This window comes from Rhincodon typus, chromosome 15 (genome assembly GCF_021869965.1).
Source record: "Rhincodon typus isolate 14 chromosome 15, sRhiTyp1.1, whole genome shotgun sequence".
Taxonomy (NCBI): Eukaryota; Metazoa; Chordata; class Chondrichthyes; order Orectolobiformes; family Rhincodontidae; genus Rhincodon; species Rhincodon typus.
This window is the reverse complement of record NC_063346.1, coordinates 34,677,780-34,696,899: the sequence shown is the minus strand read 5'-3', so window position 1 is coordinate 34,696,899 and position 19,120 is coordinate 34,677,780. Positions and strand designations below refer to the sequence as shown.

Below are 19,120 nucleotides of genomic sequence, written 5' to 3'. Positions count from 1 at the left end.
ACAGGTCGAAGAGGCGGGGATGGAGCCAGTAAAGGTGAGTGTAGGTAGGGAGTTAGGAAGGGGATAGGTCAGTCCAGGGAGGACGGACAGGTCAAGGGGGCGGGATGAGGTTGGTCGGTAGGAGATGGAGGTGCAGCTTGAGGTGGGAGGAGGGGATAGGTGGGAGGAAGAACAGGTTAGGGAGGTCATTCCAGGAGTTCATAGTAACCTTCCGTCTGACACATAATAGATGGCGTCTCTGTCCAAGAAGAACACTCTGAATTTTTTTTAAAATCCCTTCACAAATGTAAGCAACATCCATATGCCACTATTTTGAAATCCGAACTCCAGAAATATTATCTATAAATCACACACTTTTCATAACACATGAATGAATTTTTAAAAATCATTAATGAGCATGAAGTATGTACTTAAGCAGCAGTTTTATTACTTTGAAAGATCCAAGAATATAGTATAGCTACAGAGTCTCCAAGATCATTTTTATTTGCTGCCTGACATACAACTTCCTGATGAACCATCATGCAAAAGTGCACAGATATGGATGCTTTAAGAAATACTTTTCGATTACACCCACTGACATAAATTAACTGTAACCATGACCCTAACCTTCTAACTGTTATATTCGGCTCGCAATGTTAACATGCCAACCCGAGTTCCAAACCTCCACCAACTAAGTTACACTCCTTCATGACTGCCAACACAGGCTTCTGTCCCCTCCTCAAACTGGCCATCAATTCCATTAGGTGGACATACTTGTGCTGCTACATTAGACAAGTTGAGCAATACTCAATCGCTCCTTCTGAAGTCCCAATAGGTCTTACTGGTGCTTGAGAAATTTCTATAAAGATTGAAGAGGTAGTGTAAGTTAGGATGCTGGCTGAAAATGAACTCAAGCCTGCATGATATCCTCATGGTTTTCTGACTGATATATATGTCTGTGAGAATGAATGCGTAGAGAGAGGAAAAATCAGAAAAGGACAGTACATATGCTGAACATGTGAGAGCTTTTGTTTAAATCTTCCCCACTCCCTGCATTTTCTCAAGGTCCAGGATTTCTTCAAAAGTACTTTAAAGGAAATTTAATTCTAAGATCTTCCTGAATTTTCTGTTGCCATTTGTCTACTGGTTTGTGTTGCCGATATTTTTGAGATATTGGAAATTTAAGATAAAGCTCCAGTGACACCAAGCGCTTATGCATATCGATTTTATAACATATGAATTAAGAGGAGAAATAGGCCACATGCCCTCTTGAGCTTCCTCCACCATTTAATAAGATCGTAGCTGATGTGATTATTCCATATTCCCACCAACTTCCAATAATCTCTCACCTCATTGCTATCAAGAATCTGTCTACCTTTGCCTTAAACATATTCCAAGCATCTGCTTCTGCTGCCTTTTGAGGAAGTAAGTTCCAAAGACACTCCCTCTGTCAGAAGAAAAATCTTTTCATCCCTGTCTCTTCTGGGCAACCCTTATGTTTGAACAGTGACCTATATTGAAGGTTTGTTTTGTTGATTTACCTTTACAAATGAAAATGCAGCAATAGTTCTAGTTTGAAGCTGGAGCTATAACAGTGTGGAATTATGTGTGAAGCTAGAAAGTGCTGTCAGATTATCTGAGGATTTGCAAGAGTTCTCATTCAAAACTTGTAGGTTCATAGAAAACACTTCCTCGTACATGTACTTTTCCCCTGTAATTAGTAAACGAACATGTTGGCTTGGATTACTTTGGGAAATTCGGATGACTTGATTTAGATAAGGAAACTAAGTGTAATATCTCCAAGTCTGAAGTATTTCTGCATCCTCCTCATAGCACAGCCTCCCATACAGCTTTGTCATCTGCAATATGATTTGGACAAGTTGAGTATGTGGGCAAATGTATGGCAGATGAAGTATAATGTGGATAAATATGAGGTTATCAACTTTGGTGGCAACAACAGGATACACAGTTTATTGTCTGAATGGCGATAGTTTGAGAAATGGGGAGATGCAGCAAGACCTGGGTGTCATTGTTCACCAGTCACTGAAAGTAAGCATGCAAGTGCAATAGGCAGTGAAGAAGGTCATTGTTATGTGGCCTTCATAGCAAGATGATTTGAGTACACGAGCAAAGGATATCTTGCTGCAATTGTACAGGGCCTTAGTGAGAGCACACCTGGAGTATTGTGTGCAGGTTTGGCCTCATTATCTGAGGAAGGATTGGAGGGAGTGCAGCAAAGGTTCACCAGACTGATTTCTGGAATGGTAGTACTGACATATAATGAGAGACTGGATCTGTTAGGACTAGATTCATTGGAGTTTGGAAAATTAGGAGGGATTTCATGGAAACCTATGAATTTCTAACAGGACCATCAGGGTAAACACAGGATAGATGCTCCTGATGACTGAAGAGTCCAGGATCACAGTCTAAGGATACAGGGTGGGCTATTTAAGACTGAGAAGGGGTGAAATTTCTTCACCCAGAGTGGTGAGCCTGTGGAATTCTCTTCCACAGAAAGTGATTGAGGCCACACCATTGAATATTTTCAAGAAGAAATTTGATGTAGTTCTTAGAGCTAAAGGGATCAAAGAGTATGCAGTAATAACGGGAACAGGAGTACTGAGTTGGGTGATCAGCCATGATCATATTGAACAGCGGAACAGGCTCAAAGGGCCAATTGACCTACTGCACCTGTTTTCTACATTTAATCAGCTTCCTCTTGATCCAGTTTATTTTGCCGAGTTTGGATGGATCTCTTCTGGAAGGTATGCATTTCAGTGTCAAACAGAACATTGTTCCTTTATTTCACTTATTGAAGGAGCAGTTCCAGAGCTGTATCATTGAATACTGTGGTTCCTTGTCAGTATTGCATCATCTCTTATAAACAGTGCATACTTATTTTGAGCAAAAGCTTTCAACAGACATATAGCTTCTGTATTAGGACGTAAAATATCCAAGCATTTTTTTCCATCCCTCGTACCTCGGTTTGAATCTAGTACAGTGTAAAAGTAGACGGCTATTAACGTCAACTTTAATGGTCCTATATTATATTGGTTTGAATGTACAGTTTCTAATAAGCATGAAGCCTCACTGCAAACCTGTTAGTCAGTTGAGTGGCATTAAGATGGCAATTTTATTTTGCAATCCCAAAATGGAGGGAAGTGAAACGATCCATACATATCCATTATTGTGTTAGAGTTAAAGTATTGTGGTGGTGAGGATGTCTTACTGTGCAACTTGTTTTTGACTTGGGAGTGCATTGTACTAACATCCCAAATATACAAAGAGTAAATGTAATGATTGAACTATCTTGGACATTTTTAAATGAAAATACTGTGTAAGGCAAATGAAGCAAATGTAGGTTTTCATTTAACATAATATGGATGATAGAGACTTTAAAAAAACAAAGCCAAAAAGTCTTCCTTCCCTCATATAAATTTAATATTATTGTTATCGTTTAGGGACTAAATGTTTTTGTTCAAAAATAGCTTTTTCACCTAGTAAAATATTTACAGAGCAAGTTCAAAAATTTTAAATGAATGAATAATTGGCTAAAATGATCTGCCAGATCATGCTGCTCACTTGCAAATATGAGCATATTTGTTCCTAATGATGTTCATTTTACTCTTTATTCCAGAAGGCAGATGACAGAGAGAAACGCCAAGAAGCGCACAGATTTCATTTTGATGCCATGTGATATGCAGTGGTTTATAAGAGACAAATGCTAAGTGTTAGAACTCAAATATAACTTATAGCAAAAAAGATGACTGTTTAATGTTCAATTGTACATAGTCTAACTGCTTCCTGGATTTTCTTAAGTCTAATTTATGGTTTTTGGGCAGTGATTGCAAAATAACTTGAGCTGTATATTTTGGGGAGTTAAGAATCACTGAAAAATAAATTATGCACTTCATTGTGCCATTGCATGCATTTTCAAAAGTTTGTTTTCTAAACATGGTGAATCTTTCTGATGTTATTAATGTGGCTCACCAGCCGTGAAATGTCTAAAATAAATGGTCTCTGTGGAAAAACATGCTTAGTATTTCTGATTGGTCAAAATGAACCTTGCTATGGTGTATCAAATTTCTGTTAATTTAAAACAAATATTCCGTTTCAAGTTGCACTTTAACCTACTACTATATAATTGTATTGCGAGACACCAAAGTTATGAGCCTAACTGTCTGTCAAATTCCAGTATTTAAAGTCTAGCGTGCAGACTAGTTTGTGGCAAAACAAAGGTGCACAGCTTGTACGTGTAGCTGCATTGCTAAGAATGTTTTAGTAGTACTTGGATGATCTGAGTGATAACTGTGGCTAATGCAGTATGATTTTAAGATGTGTTTATACATTCTGTGAAAATATATTCTAAAAGCTTGTGGATCTTGATCTGTTTAACCAAAGCAGCAATGGGGATCATATTTTGTTGATACACATGTTGGGAAGACCGAAGCCATTGTCTTCTGCCTTGGCTACTGGCAAGTCGGAAACAGACTATTCACAACTTTGATGTTCTATTTGACCAACAAGTTTACTTATCTCCACCTCTAACTTAACCCATATTTTACTGAAACCTTTATCCATGCTTTAATCTCCATACTCAATTATTGCTATGTGTCCCTGGCTAGACACCCTTCTGAATTTGAAATTCTCATCCATATGTTGAAATCCTTTTATTGATTCTCCCCTCCTAATCCCTTTTTCCCTTTCCAGTCCTACAGCCTTTCCAGAAGTGTGTTTCTTCATTCAGACCTCTTGTGCATCCCTGATTTTGTTTTGTCCCATCATTGGGCATCATGCCTAGGCCCAAAGCTGTGAAATTTTCAGCTTAAAACTTTCTTTCCCTTCTCCTTTGACATACTGCTTATGACCTACCTCATTCACATAACCTTGGTCACTTGTTCTTCTGTCTCCTGTGTGACAGTGTCAATTTCTGTTTATTCATTCATAGAATGTGAGTGTCATTGACAAGGCCAATATTTATTGCCCATTTATTGAGGATGTTAGATGGGGTGCAAATTGCTTTCTTCTGGAATGTGTCAGTTTAAGCATTGTTGGAGCTACACCCATCCAGGCAAGTGCAGAGTATTCCATACACTCTGACTTGTAAATGATGGACATGTTTTGAGGATTCAGAGGTGAGTTAATCACTACAGAATTCCCGGCCTCTGACCTGCCCTTGTAAGAGAATATTTATGAGCCTAGTCTCGTTCACTTCCTGGTCAACAGTAACCTCTAGGATGTTGATAATAGAGATCCAATGGTGGTAATGCCATTGAATGTCAAGGGGTAATAATTGGTTCTCGTTGGAGATGGTCATTGCCAGGCACTTGTATTTTTTTTCCATTTATTCATGGGATGTGGACATCTGTAGCCAAGCCAGTATTTATTGCCCATCCCTAATTGCCTGGTTGAGAATCAACCACATTGCTGTGGATCTGGAGTCACATTAGGCCAGACATTGTGTGTTGTGAATGTTACTTGTCACTTATCAGCCAAAGCCAGAATATTGTCCAGGTCTTGTCATGCTTAAACACAGACTACTTCATTTGAAAAGTTGCAAATAGTTGAGTATTGTTAAATCATCAAAAAAATCCCCCCACCCCCTGACCTTGTCATGGATGGAAGATCATTGCTGAAGCAAATGATTGGGCCTGTGACACTACTCTGAGGAACGATTGTCTTCTGGCCCAGTAGGTAGTGTCCCTATCTCTGAGCTAGGGGGCCCAGATTCAAGACCCATCTGCTCCAGAGGTGTATTATAACATCACTGAACAGATTGATTAGCACATATTTCTAGCAGAGCTCTTGTCACTGAGTGGCAATGTCCCTACCTCTGAATTGGAGGCCTGAGTTCAAGTCCCACCTGCTCTAGGAGTGTGTACTAATATATCTGGACAGTTTAATTGGAAAATATCTACCCTGAGGACTCCGTGCTGTAATGTCCTGTGGCTGAGATAGTTGACTTCCAGGAACTAGAGGTATCCTGTTTTGTGCTGGGTATGATGCCAACCCATGGAGGGTTTTCCCCAATTCCCATTAACTCCAGTTCGTAGAGCTCTTTAACGCCACACCTCAGTCACATACTGCCCCAATGTCAAGAGCTATCACAACCCAGACTGTAATGAGGTCAGGAGCTGAGTGTACCTGGTAGAACGCAAACAAGGCACAAGTAAACATTTTATTGTTGACTGGGCAGCACAGTCAGCAACACTTTCCATCATTTTGCTAATGATTTGAGAGTGGATTGATAGAGCACTAAATGGCTGGGTTGTATTTATGCAGCTTTTTATGATGTATCTGTTACAGGTATAATGATGATTGAAGTAAAGTATTGTTTTACCATTTATTGGTTCCTTTGCCACCTATTGCAATGCTTTTCTACAAGCTATGTCCTTTTAGGACTCAGCCAGTCTTGACAGTAGACATTGAAATCCCCATACAGAGTCCATTCTGTGCCCTTGCCACCCTCAATGCATCCCAAGTGTTGTTGAACATGGAGTAGAATGATTCATTACTTGAGGGGGGGGAGGCATAGTAGTAAATAATCAGTCAAAGATTCCATTGTCCATGTTTTTTCACCATATGCCATGAGACTTCATAGGGTCGAGAGCTAATGTTGACTCCCTGGAGTAACTCCCTCCTGACTTTATATTGCTGTGTCACTCAGCTACCTCTGTCCTGCTAATGAGTCAACACATATATTTGGGGGCTGTGATGGTGGTGTCTTTGTCATAGCCATACTCATGGAATCATGACTTAAATAAAATGTCCAGCTGTTGCTTGCTTAGCTTGTGGCACAAGCCCCACCCCCAGCCCATATTAGTAAGAAGGACTTTGCAGGGTCTTACAGGGCTCTGTGTGTGTCATTTTCATTTCAGGTGGCTTGTTGGATTCTGCATGCTCTGCTTGGGTTTAACTCCTTCCATCAAACTTTGTAGCAGTTAATTACAACTGAGCGGCATACTAGGCTATTTTAGTGTCTGCCACTTTGCATGGGATCTGGAGTCACATGTGGGGAACTTGGTGCTGACAGTGTTCCCGTTTTTCCTTTTGTCGTGGTGGTAGTGCTGTCAACGGAATGTTCGCGTGTTGTTGCAGTGCTTCCAGTAGCTGGTGCACACTGCATCAAAGAGTAACTATTTAAGGTGCTGAATGAGATGCCACTTATTCAGTGTTGAAGCTGTACTCAACCAAATGGAGAGAATAATATTCCACCACATTGAAAACAAAAAAAGTGCTGGAAATCACAGAGGGTCAGGTAGCATCCGTGGAGGGACAGCAAGGCAACGCTTCGTATCTCGAGTATTGTTTTGTTTTCAGTATTCCACTGCACCTTTTGACGACTTCCTTGTAGTGGGTGCAAAAGGTTTGTGGGAGGGTTGGTCAAGAGGTGAATTACTTAACACAATATATTCCAGTTTATAGTTCTACAAAACCTGTTCAGCCGTTTTTCTGCGTGAAGACACTGTTTAAAAAAATTGATATTGGATATTTTCGTTGGCCACGTCGTCGTGCATCAAAACTTATAGCGCAGACTGAAACTCGGAAACGGTTCTTTCGGAAAGCAGAGGTTCCATTTTTATTGCCCTTGTAAATAATACTTTCCCTGGTTTATCTCAGTGGTGTTTGCAGATATTCCTATTCTACATCGGTTTTGCAATCCTTTTCTTTTTCCCGCAACGTTTCTCACCAAATCTATGGATTTCTGGTAATTTTGTACATCCTTGTTGAAAGGAGTATTTTTCTCAGACTGAATATAGAATGTCAGAAAATAAAACAACAAATAGAGGAGCCTGTATAATTAGAAACTCGTTTCCTTTATTGTATTTTCGAAATTCCAAAGATAATGTAAACGTTTGACGATAAATGAAAAGCTGGTAGCTTGCATTTTTCGGGAATCTATCCATACAAGAATATTTTGCCTGAAGCATGTTCTGGGAGCAGTTACTTGAAGCGACTAAGATGGTATAAACCCACCCTGTCAAAAAAAATACCTGGAGTGTATTTAAATTTCTCCTTTGTTCGTCTATTTTACCATAACTGCCCAATGATAAGAATTCAAAATTCTCTGGCTATTTAAAATAGTGTTGTACATACTAACTCCGTCAAGCGATGGAGAACTTTTTTTTAAAAAAAAGGCTTCATTAACGATTAGCCTTTGGACACTGCCGTTGTGTCTGAAGGTGTGTGTATGGAATTGGAAACAGCAGCCTGCAGCTTGGTGTGTTCTGTGGAGTGGGTGCATGCGTACAAGCTGCTCAATGAAGCGCCGCACGTAGATCTGAACATGAGCTTCATTCACTCGCTACCCTTTACTTCAATCCAGCTGGGAGCTGGAGTAGCTCTCTCTGCTCCCCAGAAGAACGACAGTTCCTTCCTGTCTGCTTTGCACCCTTTGACGGATTTGGGCAGCTTTCAAACTACTCCGATACTCCTGCATTCTTCTTTCCGTGTTTGTCAATCGATAAATCATTTAAACCAAGATCTACGGCTACAGAACATTCTTGGAGGACTGAGAGGGTAATTGTGGAGGAAATACCCAAGGGATAGACACAATAAAGGGATGGAATTAACCTCGTGTGAAAAGTTCGTCTCCAAAGAAACGGGTCTGTGGTACAGGGGAAAGGCAAAGCTTGCTTTCTGAATAGAATTAGAATATCAGAAAATCGAATTATGGACCTGATGTTTGAATCGAGGTAGGTATCGAGCAGAAAGCTACTGGATGCAAAGATCATTCGCTTGATTCGAATAACGTGGTTTCTTTGTTTCATTTGACAACCACTCGGATGTTCTGTACTGGTCTGGATACGGTCAGCTTTGCAAACTGCTCTCAACACATCAGAAGCGGTATTCGGGATAACTAGACACGGAGAGAATGGTGCTGGAAAGACGGTTTTTCTTCATGTTCAAAGGTGAGTGCAATAAAAATATAACGTCGCCATCTACAGGAAGTTTCTGTGCTTTGCAAATCACGAAATCCTATTGTCCAAAAGAATTGTTCTTCAAAATATGTTAGTTTTTAAAAATATTTTAGAGGCTTGTGGCTTCGTGAAATAGCCATTCTGCCAGGGCTTCGCCAACAGGCTAAAATAACGTTTTAGAGACGGACTGGAATATTTCTGTTCAGTCACATTTGTATCCTTATGTTTTTTTAAATGACCAGTCACTTCGAATCCATTTTAAGCCATCAAAAAGTTTGCACAAAGAAGGCCGCCTCGCTGATGCAGTCAGAATAATAGTCGTGTACACAGCGAGTGCAAGGGTTTATTGAGTAAAGCTGCTCATTTATTCTGAGCAGAAGTATTGGTCCCACCGCGTCTAAAATGGTAAAGCCGCTGGACTGTCAATGTGGAACCGTGTAAACAGAAAACAGAACCGAACCGCGGCTGCTTACTTCTGCTAGCCAGGAAAGATGGAAACCACTTGGTTTCCTCGTTCACGAATACCGAGGAGATGTCATGAGTGTCAGAGTATGATTCTTCCCAGATTATAGTAGTTGCATGGAGAGCGCGGAAGTGCCGGCTCCACGTGGTGCTGAGTTCCTCCTGTCCGAGCACCTTGAACGATTACATCTACCCACCCACCCCCCAACGCCAAACCGCTCCCTGCTGCAGCTCCCTCTGAGTTTTAATACCATCTTCAGGGTTCTCTCTTCAAATAAATATTTATTGTCCAGACACCGAGCGCACTTAACAGCACCAAATCCTTGCAGTCGGTATAGTTCGAATTTCATCCGATCTGTTTTTAAAACGCACTAAATGAAAGCAAGTGAGATGTCGAGGAGCTGAATTTACCTCTTGATCTTTCTCTCACCGCGTTGCTGAAAGTAGTTTTAATTTGCTCTGAACTGATGGATTTTAACCAGTACATGGGGACATTGTTTCCCAGTCGGCTGACAATGTTAATTTATTATTGATTAACGTTGAACACCGAACAAAAAATGTGATAACATTTCTCGTCCACTTGGGCGAAAATTGTGCAAAGGCCATGTGTTTTTTTTCCCATGCAGTTTCAATTTGCCGCTTCAACATTGTACGACAAGCCAGTTAATGCTCTACAAGATTTCACGGTTTAAATAATTGATAGAAAGCGCCCATCCGTCTAATGGGCTTGACCAAATTACAGGCGAAACTTAATGGACTTGCTCCGAATTCGATTGATAAGAAATAGTGATGTGTTATTGTGAAATGTGAAACATCAAACTGATCTAAGAAAAGGATTCTCAATTCTCCCTCCAAATATTTCATCAAATCCACTGCCAAACACAATGCAACGGACATTTGGAATTCGCTTGTGCAAAGCGTTGGCTTCTAAATGCCTGCATTGGAATAAAGGCGTTTTGCTAGCTGACTTACACATTGACTAGGCACTACCAGTTCGTATCTGAACATGGATAAAGAGATTGAGATTTCCCCGTTCTCCAGCTTGCTTGGGAATCTCCCGCCCCCCGTGGCTGGGGAGTTTACACCAGACCAAGAGGTCCATTCTCTCCGTTGGAGCACTGGGAAACTTCGGCTGCATCTGAGTGGGTTAATGCAAGAAGGACCGAGGAGTTGTTGCTACACATGCATTCGGGAAAATGTCTTCATTATTCCCTTTCCCTTTAGCGTCACCCTTCTCCTTACAAAGCGATCACCTTGTTTTTAAGGTGCAATATGACTAAACGTAATTTATTTAGAAAAGTTGTAACAATCACTTTCAGTAATATATGTATGGCGTGTTTTGGGAGGTTTGGCACTTAATATGCGGTGACTGTAAATTGCATACAAGGCATTTTCAGCCGTATCTAAAATGACACTTGCTTCACGCAGATTGATCCAAACAAAACTGCACCAACCGCAGCAAATGTTAATTTCCTATAATTAATATGAGCGGATTCCAGACCTAAATCCCTTCCTGTGCAACACGATAGTTAAAGCTGTTTGAACTTCTAATGAGGCCCGCGTTAATTCCATTATTGCTTTGTAACTAATGCCGGCTAACAGTTATTCTGTTAAATTACTTGCATGGGTATAAAGGAGTCTTATAAATTATAGTCACTAAATTGAAACATTGAATATCATATTTAGCTTTTAGAAAAAAAGGCTGAAAGTAAGGTTTGAGATAGAAACATGTTGATAATCGGTTCAAATAAAAGTTACCGTCAAAATTGAAAAGGTTTGGGAATGTTTAGCTCCACCGTATATTAAACTCCTGAAAGTGCAGAGAACTGATATCAAAGCCTGAATGAGACAAAGGTTTGAATATTTAGGAATTATGTTCAGTGAATTTCATTCATATCCACATTCTTCTCAGGATTTATGCTGTATGGCATAGCTGTCCATGATCATTACCATCTTCATTAAACATCGAAAGCACCCCGAGGTTAGTGCCTTTCCCACCCGGACAGCACAACTGCAGAAGAATGTAGAAAACATTCCTGACGACAGCGAAACCTGAACACTTGAGAGGAGGCCTCCTACTAAATGTGATTCCCTATAAACCTGTTTTTCTTTCGTGGGAGATGTAGATAAATTGGTCACGTATCTAGAAAACAAATTTTGTATGTTGGGTTTCCCGCTAAATGATGATGAATTATTTAGGAATATCTTGTGTACGTTATGTATGTAGATCTTCATAAAAGTAGTTGTCTTAATTTTATTTTTTAAATTCCCAATCTCTGTCGAATTTTCCCCAATGTTATTTGATTTTCAAGCTGCAATGTTACTTGACATTCAGTCACTGAATTCTCTGTTTCTCTTCCAGTCTGGTCGATCATTGTTCTCACTGGAGGAATCGCGTCTATACAAAAGGCGCAAGGTGCGTTTGTATCTTCTGTACGGGTACCAGTACATTTGATTGTAATAAGCTGTTTAAAGTACCTTGGGTAGAAATGTCTGACAAAACAATACCTTGTATATCAGTTAGCACGTACATTGTAAATGCATTGCCCTTCATTTGGAACATGAGCTAGACAATACAATGCCGTGGCTAGAGTGCCTTGGATGTATTCCCGCTCCGGTGGAGTTATGCCCAATCTGTTTCGATCTAACAATTATGGTAATGGGTCACTCACTGAAACAGTCACTGCTCCCGCCGGGCCTCATCCCAAAAGATTCAGAAATGGGATCAAAGCAATGATATGCGTGTTGGTGGCTAGTATCAGCCACTAAGCATCCGCGTATAAACTGTGTAACTGCTGTGTGTTAGCTGTATACTGTCAACGCCGTTTTTGTTTTAAAATGCTACCACAAGGGACTCCGTGGCTTGGGTTAGACCTTGCTGGTCTGCTCTCCGGTCCTCCAGGGAACCCGACCTATCGGAGAACGTGTTCCTAATCTGTTCTGACATCGAGTAGTAGCATTACTGCTAAGGTGGAGACTGAGCTTGTTCTGCATTCAGGATTGTCGATTTTCAATCGCTTAAATTGAAAAATATTTTTAAAAAAAGACGATTGGACTAGTTTAAATGTCTTCAACAATGAACAACGGATGGGACACTAGAGACAAGGCGTTACTCCCACTTTTAGCAACGAGCGTTTTTTATTCTCCCTTTCACATTTAGCTTTTAACTTAATGAATAGGAGTTTTACCCTTAGTTCAGAAAGTTAATTATTGTTAACACATACGAGAGTTGAACCTGATGCTCGCGAAATTCTGTTGAATTCCCCCTTACTGTTTTCTCATAGAAATTACTGCTACAAGGCCAAATGAAATAAAAATCTCGTCTGGTTACTACTCCCTGGGGTCTTCAAGAGGCGTGACATTATTTCCAATTTAAAAGTAAAAAGAAGTCAAATTATCTCAGTTCTGGTAAAAAAAAAAGCCACACCCAGCATCTGGATGAGCACCATTCCAGCTAAGGTGATGAACATGCAGGAAATCAAATCTGTTGGCCATGGAGGGCTTCATCTAGTGCATTTTTGTTGCAGCTACAGGCTAATTAGAAGGAATCAGTTTTTGCTACATGTCACTTCTGAAGTAACTATGAGCTGTCATTTTCGGGTTATTTCTGGTTTGAGTGCCTGTTGCCAATCTGTTGTAACTGCTGATCATTCTGGTACACAGGTGATGTCCTCATTACCTGCTCTCATCAGCTAGTAAGTCCCAAGGCCAAGGGTCAGGGTTTAGGGCCTTCTTATCATGTTTGCAACCATCATTGAAGTAGAGTCTGGTACATTCTACTGGTGTTTTGGCTCCGCATACCATCTCATACAGAAAATCCTTCTGTACGTGACTATATGGCATCCTGCAAATGTGCATAAACCAGCAAAGTCACCTCCACATGATCAGTGTCAACATACTTAGGAGTTTGAGAGAATGGGGGAACTACTGTATTTATGAATTTCTTCCTCCATGATTCAGCAAAAATTGCAAAAATGAACAATGTTCTACCTTTGTGATGGTTGTAAGTCATCCGTATTTTGGGCTAGTTTTCTGGAGCAAAGCATCTTGATGGAGATGCAAGAACATTTCTTGCCTGTAGTTCAGTCAGAGTAATAATGCCAGGCTCCACACCATCTGCCTAAACTCTTCGTACCAGCCTCAAAAGTGGGGTCAGGCAAAAAGCAGCTATTAAATGGTCATAAGAACCTCAAAAGGGGCAAGGTTGAAGAGCTTTAGTACACAACTAGTTTTCCTCAAAAGCTTGTAGACCCTTGTCTTGCTGATGGTGTTGAATATTTTAGTGAGATCTACAAAAGATTAACAGAGGTATATGCTGTTTCCTACACTGCCAGCTGGTGTATGGGTAAGATCATGTCCACTGTAGACCTGCCAGCACGGAAATCATGTTGTGTTTTGGAATCCACTTGTGAACATAGAACAATACAACACAGGAACAGACCCTTCAGACCACCATGCCTGCACCAACCATGATGTTATTCTAAACTAATCCCATCTGCTTGTACGTGGTCCAAATCCCTCTACTCCCTGCCTGTTCATCTTCTGTCTAAATGCCTCTTAAATGTTGCTATCTTACTTGCTTTCACAACCTCCCCTGGCAGCATGCTCCAGGGACCTACTATCCTTTGTGTAAAAAAAAAAAATTGTCTCACACATCTCCTTTAAAGTTTCCCCTCTCACCATAAACCTATGCCCCTAGTCTTTGACATTTCCACCCTGGCAAAAAGACTATCCATCCTATCCATGCCTCTCATAATTTTATATACTTCTGTCAAGTTATCCTTCAGCCTCCAATGCTCTAGTGAAAACAATCCAAGGTTGTCCAACCTCTCCTTATAGCTAATACACTCCAATCCAGGTAAACATCTTTTGCACCCTCTTCGAAGCCTCCACATCCTCCTTTATCTGGTGTGGTGACCAGAACTGCGCACACAATCCAAATGTGACCTAACTAAAGTTTTATACAGCTGCAATAAGACTTGCCAACTTTTGTACTCAATGCGCCGACTGATGAAGGCAAGCACACCTTCTTTGCCATCATTTGTATTATCATTTTCAGGGAACTATGGACTTGCAGCCTGAGATCCTGTATATCAATGCCCTCCTAAGGGTCCTGCCATTTACTTTCCTCTTGCATGACGTCCCAAAATGCATCACTTCACATTCATCTGGATTAAACTTCATCTGTCATTTCTCCACCCAACTTTCCAACTGATCTACATCTTGCTGTATCCTTTGACAACCTTCCTCACTATCCACAATTCCTCCAATTTTCATGTCGTCTGCAAATTTACTAATCAGACAACCTACATTTTCATCCTAATCATTTATATATATCACAAACAACCGAGATTCCAGCACTGATCATTGTAGAACACCACTTGTCACAGTCCTCTGGTCAGAAAAGCACCCCTCCACAACTACCCTGTGTCTTCTGTGATCAACCCAATTTTGTATCCAACTTATCAACTTGCCGTGGATCTCATAACTTACTCTTCTGGGCAAGTCTACCATGAGGGAACTTATGAAATGCTTTAGTAAAGTCCATGTAGACAACACCCACAGCCTAATCCTCATCACTCATCTGGTCACTTTCTCAAAAAAACTCAAGCAATTTTTCGAAACAAGACCTACCCTGCCCAAAGTCATGCTGACTACCCCATATAAGTTGATTCTTTTCCAAATTGTTGGTGTCGTTGAAGAATGATCTTAGCAAAGGTCTTCTCAGTGGCACTAAGGAGTGATAGGTCGCTGTAGTTGTTACAACCTTCTCTCTGAATTCTTTTCTATAGTGTGTTGACTTTTGTGACATGTATGTTCTGTTGAATGGATCCTACCTTCCAATAAAGGACAAAACCAGGAAGGTTTAACAGTGTATGGTACTTTGAATGCTTGAGAAATTCTACTGGAGTTTCATCCTTGCCGGATATCTTTCTGCTCACTAAGCAGTAAATGGCTTTTTCGAGCACAAGGAGTGAATGTGTTCTTCGTCTAATTCAGCCATGACCAGAAGCTGCAGGAGGGCATCAAACGTGGACTGAGAGATGTCAGTCTCATGGGAGTACAACTCACAGTAATATTTAGTGCAGTAGAACAACCCTTTGTATCTGTCACTGAATAGTTCGCCATCTGCCAATTTCAAGGGTGGCAGCTTTGGTCACATCCTCCTCGTCCCATCATTCATAGCACATAACTGCCTGAGTGTGGAAATCTTTGATTTCTTGACATAGGTTGATACAGTTTGTTTGTGCAGTATCTCCCTGTCTTCTGCAGGACTGACTTGGATATTTTCAAGTCATGCAATTTTCTAGATCATGAGCTTATGTTGTGCATTATGTCGGCATTTCTTTTGCTTCAATAACAGATGTTATCTTAGTCAAGTAGGCCTCTTTGTTATAGATTCCACCTTTATCAAATGTGGCTGCTGCCATTTCATAAATGATTAATCTTACCAACTTCCAAGCATTTTCTGGTAACCCTTTAGGAGGTAGTACTCTCCCAAATGTCAATGTGAACTGTTGGTATTTGGTGTCATTTATTGACCCAAGGATATTGGTACATGGTGGGCCATCATGTTTGAAGCTGTGAAACTCTCAGGTTTGCAACTTTGCTTTGCTGCTACCAGGAGAGTGGTCAGCATCGCAATTTGTTTTATAATGATTTTAGATGCAAAGTTAAATTGAAGAAGCTGAGGCCATTTTCAAGGTAGGGTTTGCAAGCTTATGACAGTTTAGATAAGGTAAACAAAGAAAAGCTAATGCTATTAGCTGATGATATGAGGTTTAAGGGGCAGAGATTTATGGTTTTGGACAAGAGTGAGAGCAGGAATGTGAATTGTTTTATGCAGCAAATATTAATGACCTATAATTCTCTGCCAGCAAGGATGGTGCAAGCAGTGATGATGAAAAACTTTAAAAGGAAATTTGGGTGGTCTCTTGAGGGAAATAAACTTGCAGGGCCATGGGTTAGAATGGAGGAATGTGGATTGATTGAATTGCTTTACAGAGAACTGGTGTGTGAGGAGCCAAATTGCCTTTTTTTCATTCGCTATAATGTTTCTTATTCTAAAAATGAAGAAATGTAACAATTCACAAAAAGGAAGTAGCAAATTTTCAATAACGATTCAGTGTTTTTCCCAGCTTTCAAAAAAATGATGCCTGGGTTCATTAGTTTTACAGTGTCTTAGTGCCTTATAAGAACACATTTCAATCAGTTCAAGTGGCACAATTCTTGAGCACTTACACTTCAGATCTGAATAATTCATAAAGGAAGCTTTGTTAATCATATATGCTGATCAAAGTTAAGGGGTCCCTAAAACACCTGCTCCACTGGCTTTTTAATGTGTGAAGCATGTGTAAATATATACACATATTCAGTATGTGCAACCTTTTGGAAAACTCAATGAGCAGATCCTTTGGAGAATTTTAGCTCCTTAAAAATGGACACACTGTAGATAATGGATATTTAGATTTGGTAGAAAAGTGGTTGCATTGAAGATAGTTGTAAGTAACGTTTTCTAATAGTTGAATAATGCACAACGACCAAAGAAGATGAACCTTTGGCATTATGAAATTCATTGCCATAAAGTGAGTATCGTGTCTTCGATATTTGAATTTTAACATGAAAATTTCCTTCTCCCCTTTCAGACCCTTCCTACAATCATTCACTGGATAGAAATCACATTTTATAACATGCACATTCAAATTCAGAAGAGATTTGATGATCTTTCTGTTGTTTCAAATTGTGATCGTTCTGAACAGCACTTTTTTTTTAACTTGTGGACTGTCAAGCTGGCTAGTTTTGTAGGTTGATACTGATGCTGGTATTGATTTTTTTCTGCATTTGTTGCTGTGGCGGGACAAGCTGCTTCCGACAGAATTTGTTTTCCAGTTTTGGCCATAGTCTTTAAGGGGTACTATGTCGTGTTAAAGGCTTGTTAGTTTCTCATTTGAGAATTTATTGCAAGCAACACAAAGATATCTAGAGACTGTGTTCGATATTTGTGATGAGTAAGTATATGATACCTCTGGCTGAGCACAAATATTCTGCAATCCCAAAGGGCTGGAGTAAATCTTCTGCACCATTTCAGCTTTTACATTTCTAGGATTGATAGCTGTATTGCCATAGAATGCGATCTCATCTTGAACAAATTTGTATTGGAAGTAGTAATCTCAACACAAAACTATTTTGTTCTGTTTGGGGGTTTAGTCAGAATTGTCTGTTTTGATAAGAATTTTTAAGCTGATTTTAGTTATTTTAGTTAATTTTGTTGCTCTTCTCAACAAACTGAGCACCATAAAGCATTGTCTTTTCTATGGCTTTCTCAGTCAGACAAGTTAGTCTGTTAACCATGGCAGAAATTTATATATCTGTCACTTGTGTGTATTTCACTTTCAGGGTACAGCATTCTTTTGTAATGATTTGGTTGCCAATATTGATGTTGTCCATGGGCATAGTCTGAGACATACTTGTATCCCATTTACAGTGGTCGGATCAGTTAACCAACATATTATTGGCAAGCATATCTTTCTTATTTATAACCTTCTGCTCAAGTGTCTGCTTTTGAGGCATATTCCACTGGCTCTCTATGTCAAAGCAACGCACAGACCTATTGCTTGTATACCACACACTATAATGTTGTCACTGGTTCATAATATATTCCCAGAAACCAAATAACCTGGCCTCATTTATAGATTGATTATGGGTACTAATTGCTGTCATTCCATATTTTGGTCTTGTGTAAATCTAAATTATCAGAAAGGTGAAGATAAATTACTAAACTATTATTCTTAAATAAACAGATTATTTGGTGGATGAACATGGAGGACAGCTTTAGCTTTTCTTTGGATCTGGTTTCAGACATAGCTGAAAAGAACTCATAAGCTATGTACTTGAATCAACACAGTGTGGAGCTGGAGGAATAAGCAGGTCAGGCAGCATCTGAGGGGCAGTTTCACGTTGGGACCCTTCATCAGGACTGTACTTGAATAACTGCTTGTAAAACTGCAAAGTTTCCTTTTCTAAAAAAATTTCAGCAATTGTTGTCAGAATCTGCTTAGACATTTAAGGTAATTTCTAGTCTCACAAACTGGTCCCTAAGAAGGGACAAAATATTGCTGGGTCCGGTTCTAAAGAAAGCTGGGATAGGTGTCATACGTATTAAGAAGGGAATATTTAGTGGCCAGTGATTTTAGTATTTTAAGATTTAATTAGCCACAGAAAATAACAGGAGCAATCCAATGTGAAATATAACCTATTTAGGGCTAGGTAACTTTCAGTAGGATGAGAATAGATCTGACCCAGGTAAATTTGAATCAAGAATTGGCAGGCAAACATATAATGGATCAGTGGGGTCCCATAAAGGAGATATTGATGAAAACAAATGGCATGTTTTGTTAAAGCTTTCCCATCATGTACTCATGGGACAATTTTCAAGAATTACCAAAGTAAAGGAAAAATTATATTTATAAGGTATGAAGTACAGAGGGTTCTATTCTTTGCAGACAGAAAGGACATGAGCTCACTGCACGTGTGACAGCCTTTCTTCAGTTCATTCATCTGGGCAATGCCTTGTCCAATCAGAACCAAACTGCTTAGTTTAAAATTCAAACACAGTTTGGCAATTTACCTGAGATAACAAGGTGTAGAGCTGGATGAACACAGCAGGCCAAGCAGCATCAGAGGAGCAGGAAAGCTGACGTTTCGGGCCTAGACCCTTTCTGCTCCTCTGATGCTGCTTGGCCTGCTGTGTTCATCCA

The 19,120-nt window shown here is 40.0% G+C and overlaps 2 protein-coding genes across 2 annotated transcripts in view; both read left to right on the top strand.

Annotated features, from left to right (window-relative positions):
* Nucleotides 1–4,010, top strand: part of itfg1 (integrin alpha FG-GAP repeat containing 1) — a 170,018-nt gene extending 166,008 nt beyond the window's left edge. The window contains exon 9 of the mRNA XM_048605953.1: nt 3,617–4,010. Within this exon, the coding sequence (XP_048461910.1) occupies nt 3,617–3,676 (60 nt within the window). The 3' untranslated portion in view covers nt 3,677–4,010. The remainder of the gene's footprint in view (nt 1–3,616) is intronic.
* A 4,704-nt stretch (nt 4,011–8,714) lies between these two features.
* Nucleotides 8,715–19,120, top strand: part of LOC125485047 (neuropilin and tolloid-like protein 2) — a 38,023-nt gene continuing 27,617 nt past the window's right edge. The window contains exons 1-2 of the mRNA XM_048605982.1: nt 8,715–8,891; nt 11,725–11,801. Coding sequence (XP_048461939.1) covers nt 8,855–8,891; nt 11,725–11,801 — 114 coding nt within the window. The 5' untranslated portion in view covers nt 8,715–8,854. The remainder of the gene's footprint in view (nt 8,892–11,724; nt 11,802–19,120) is intronic.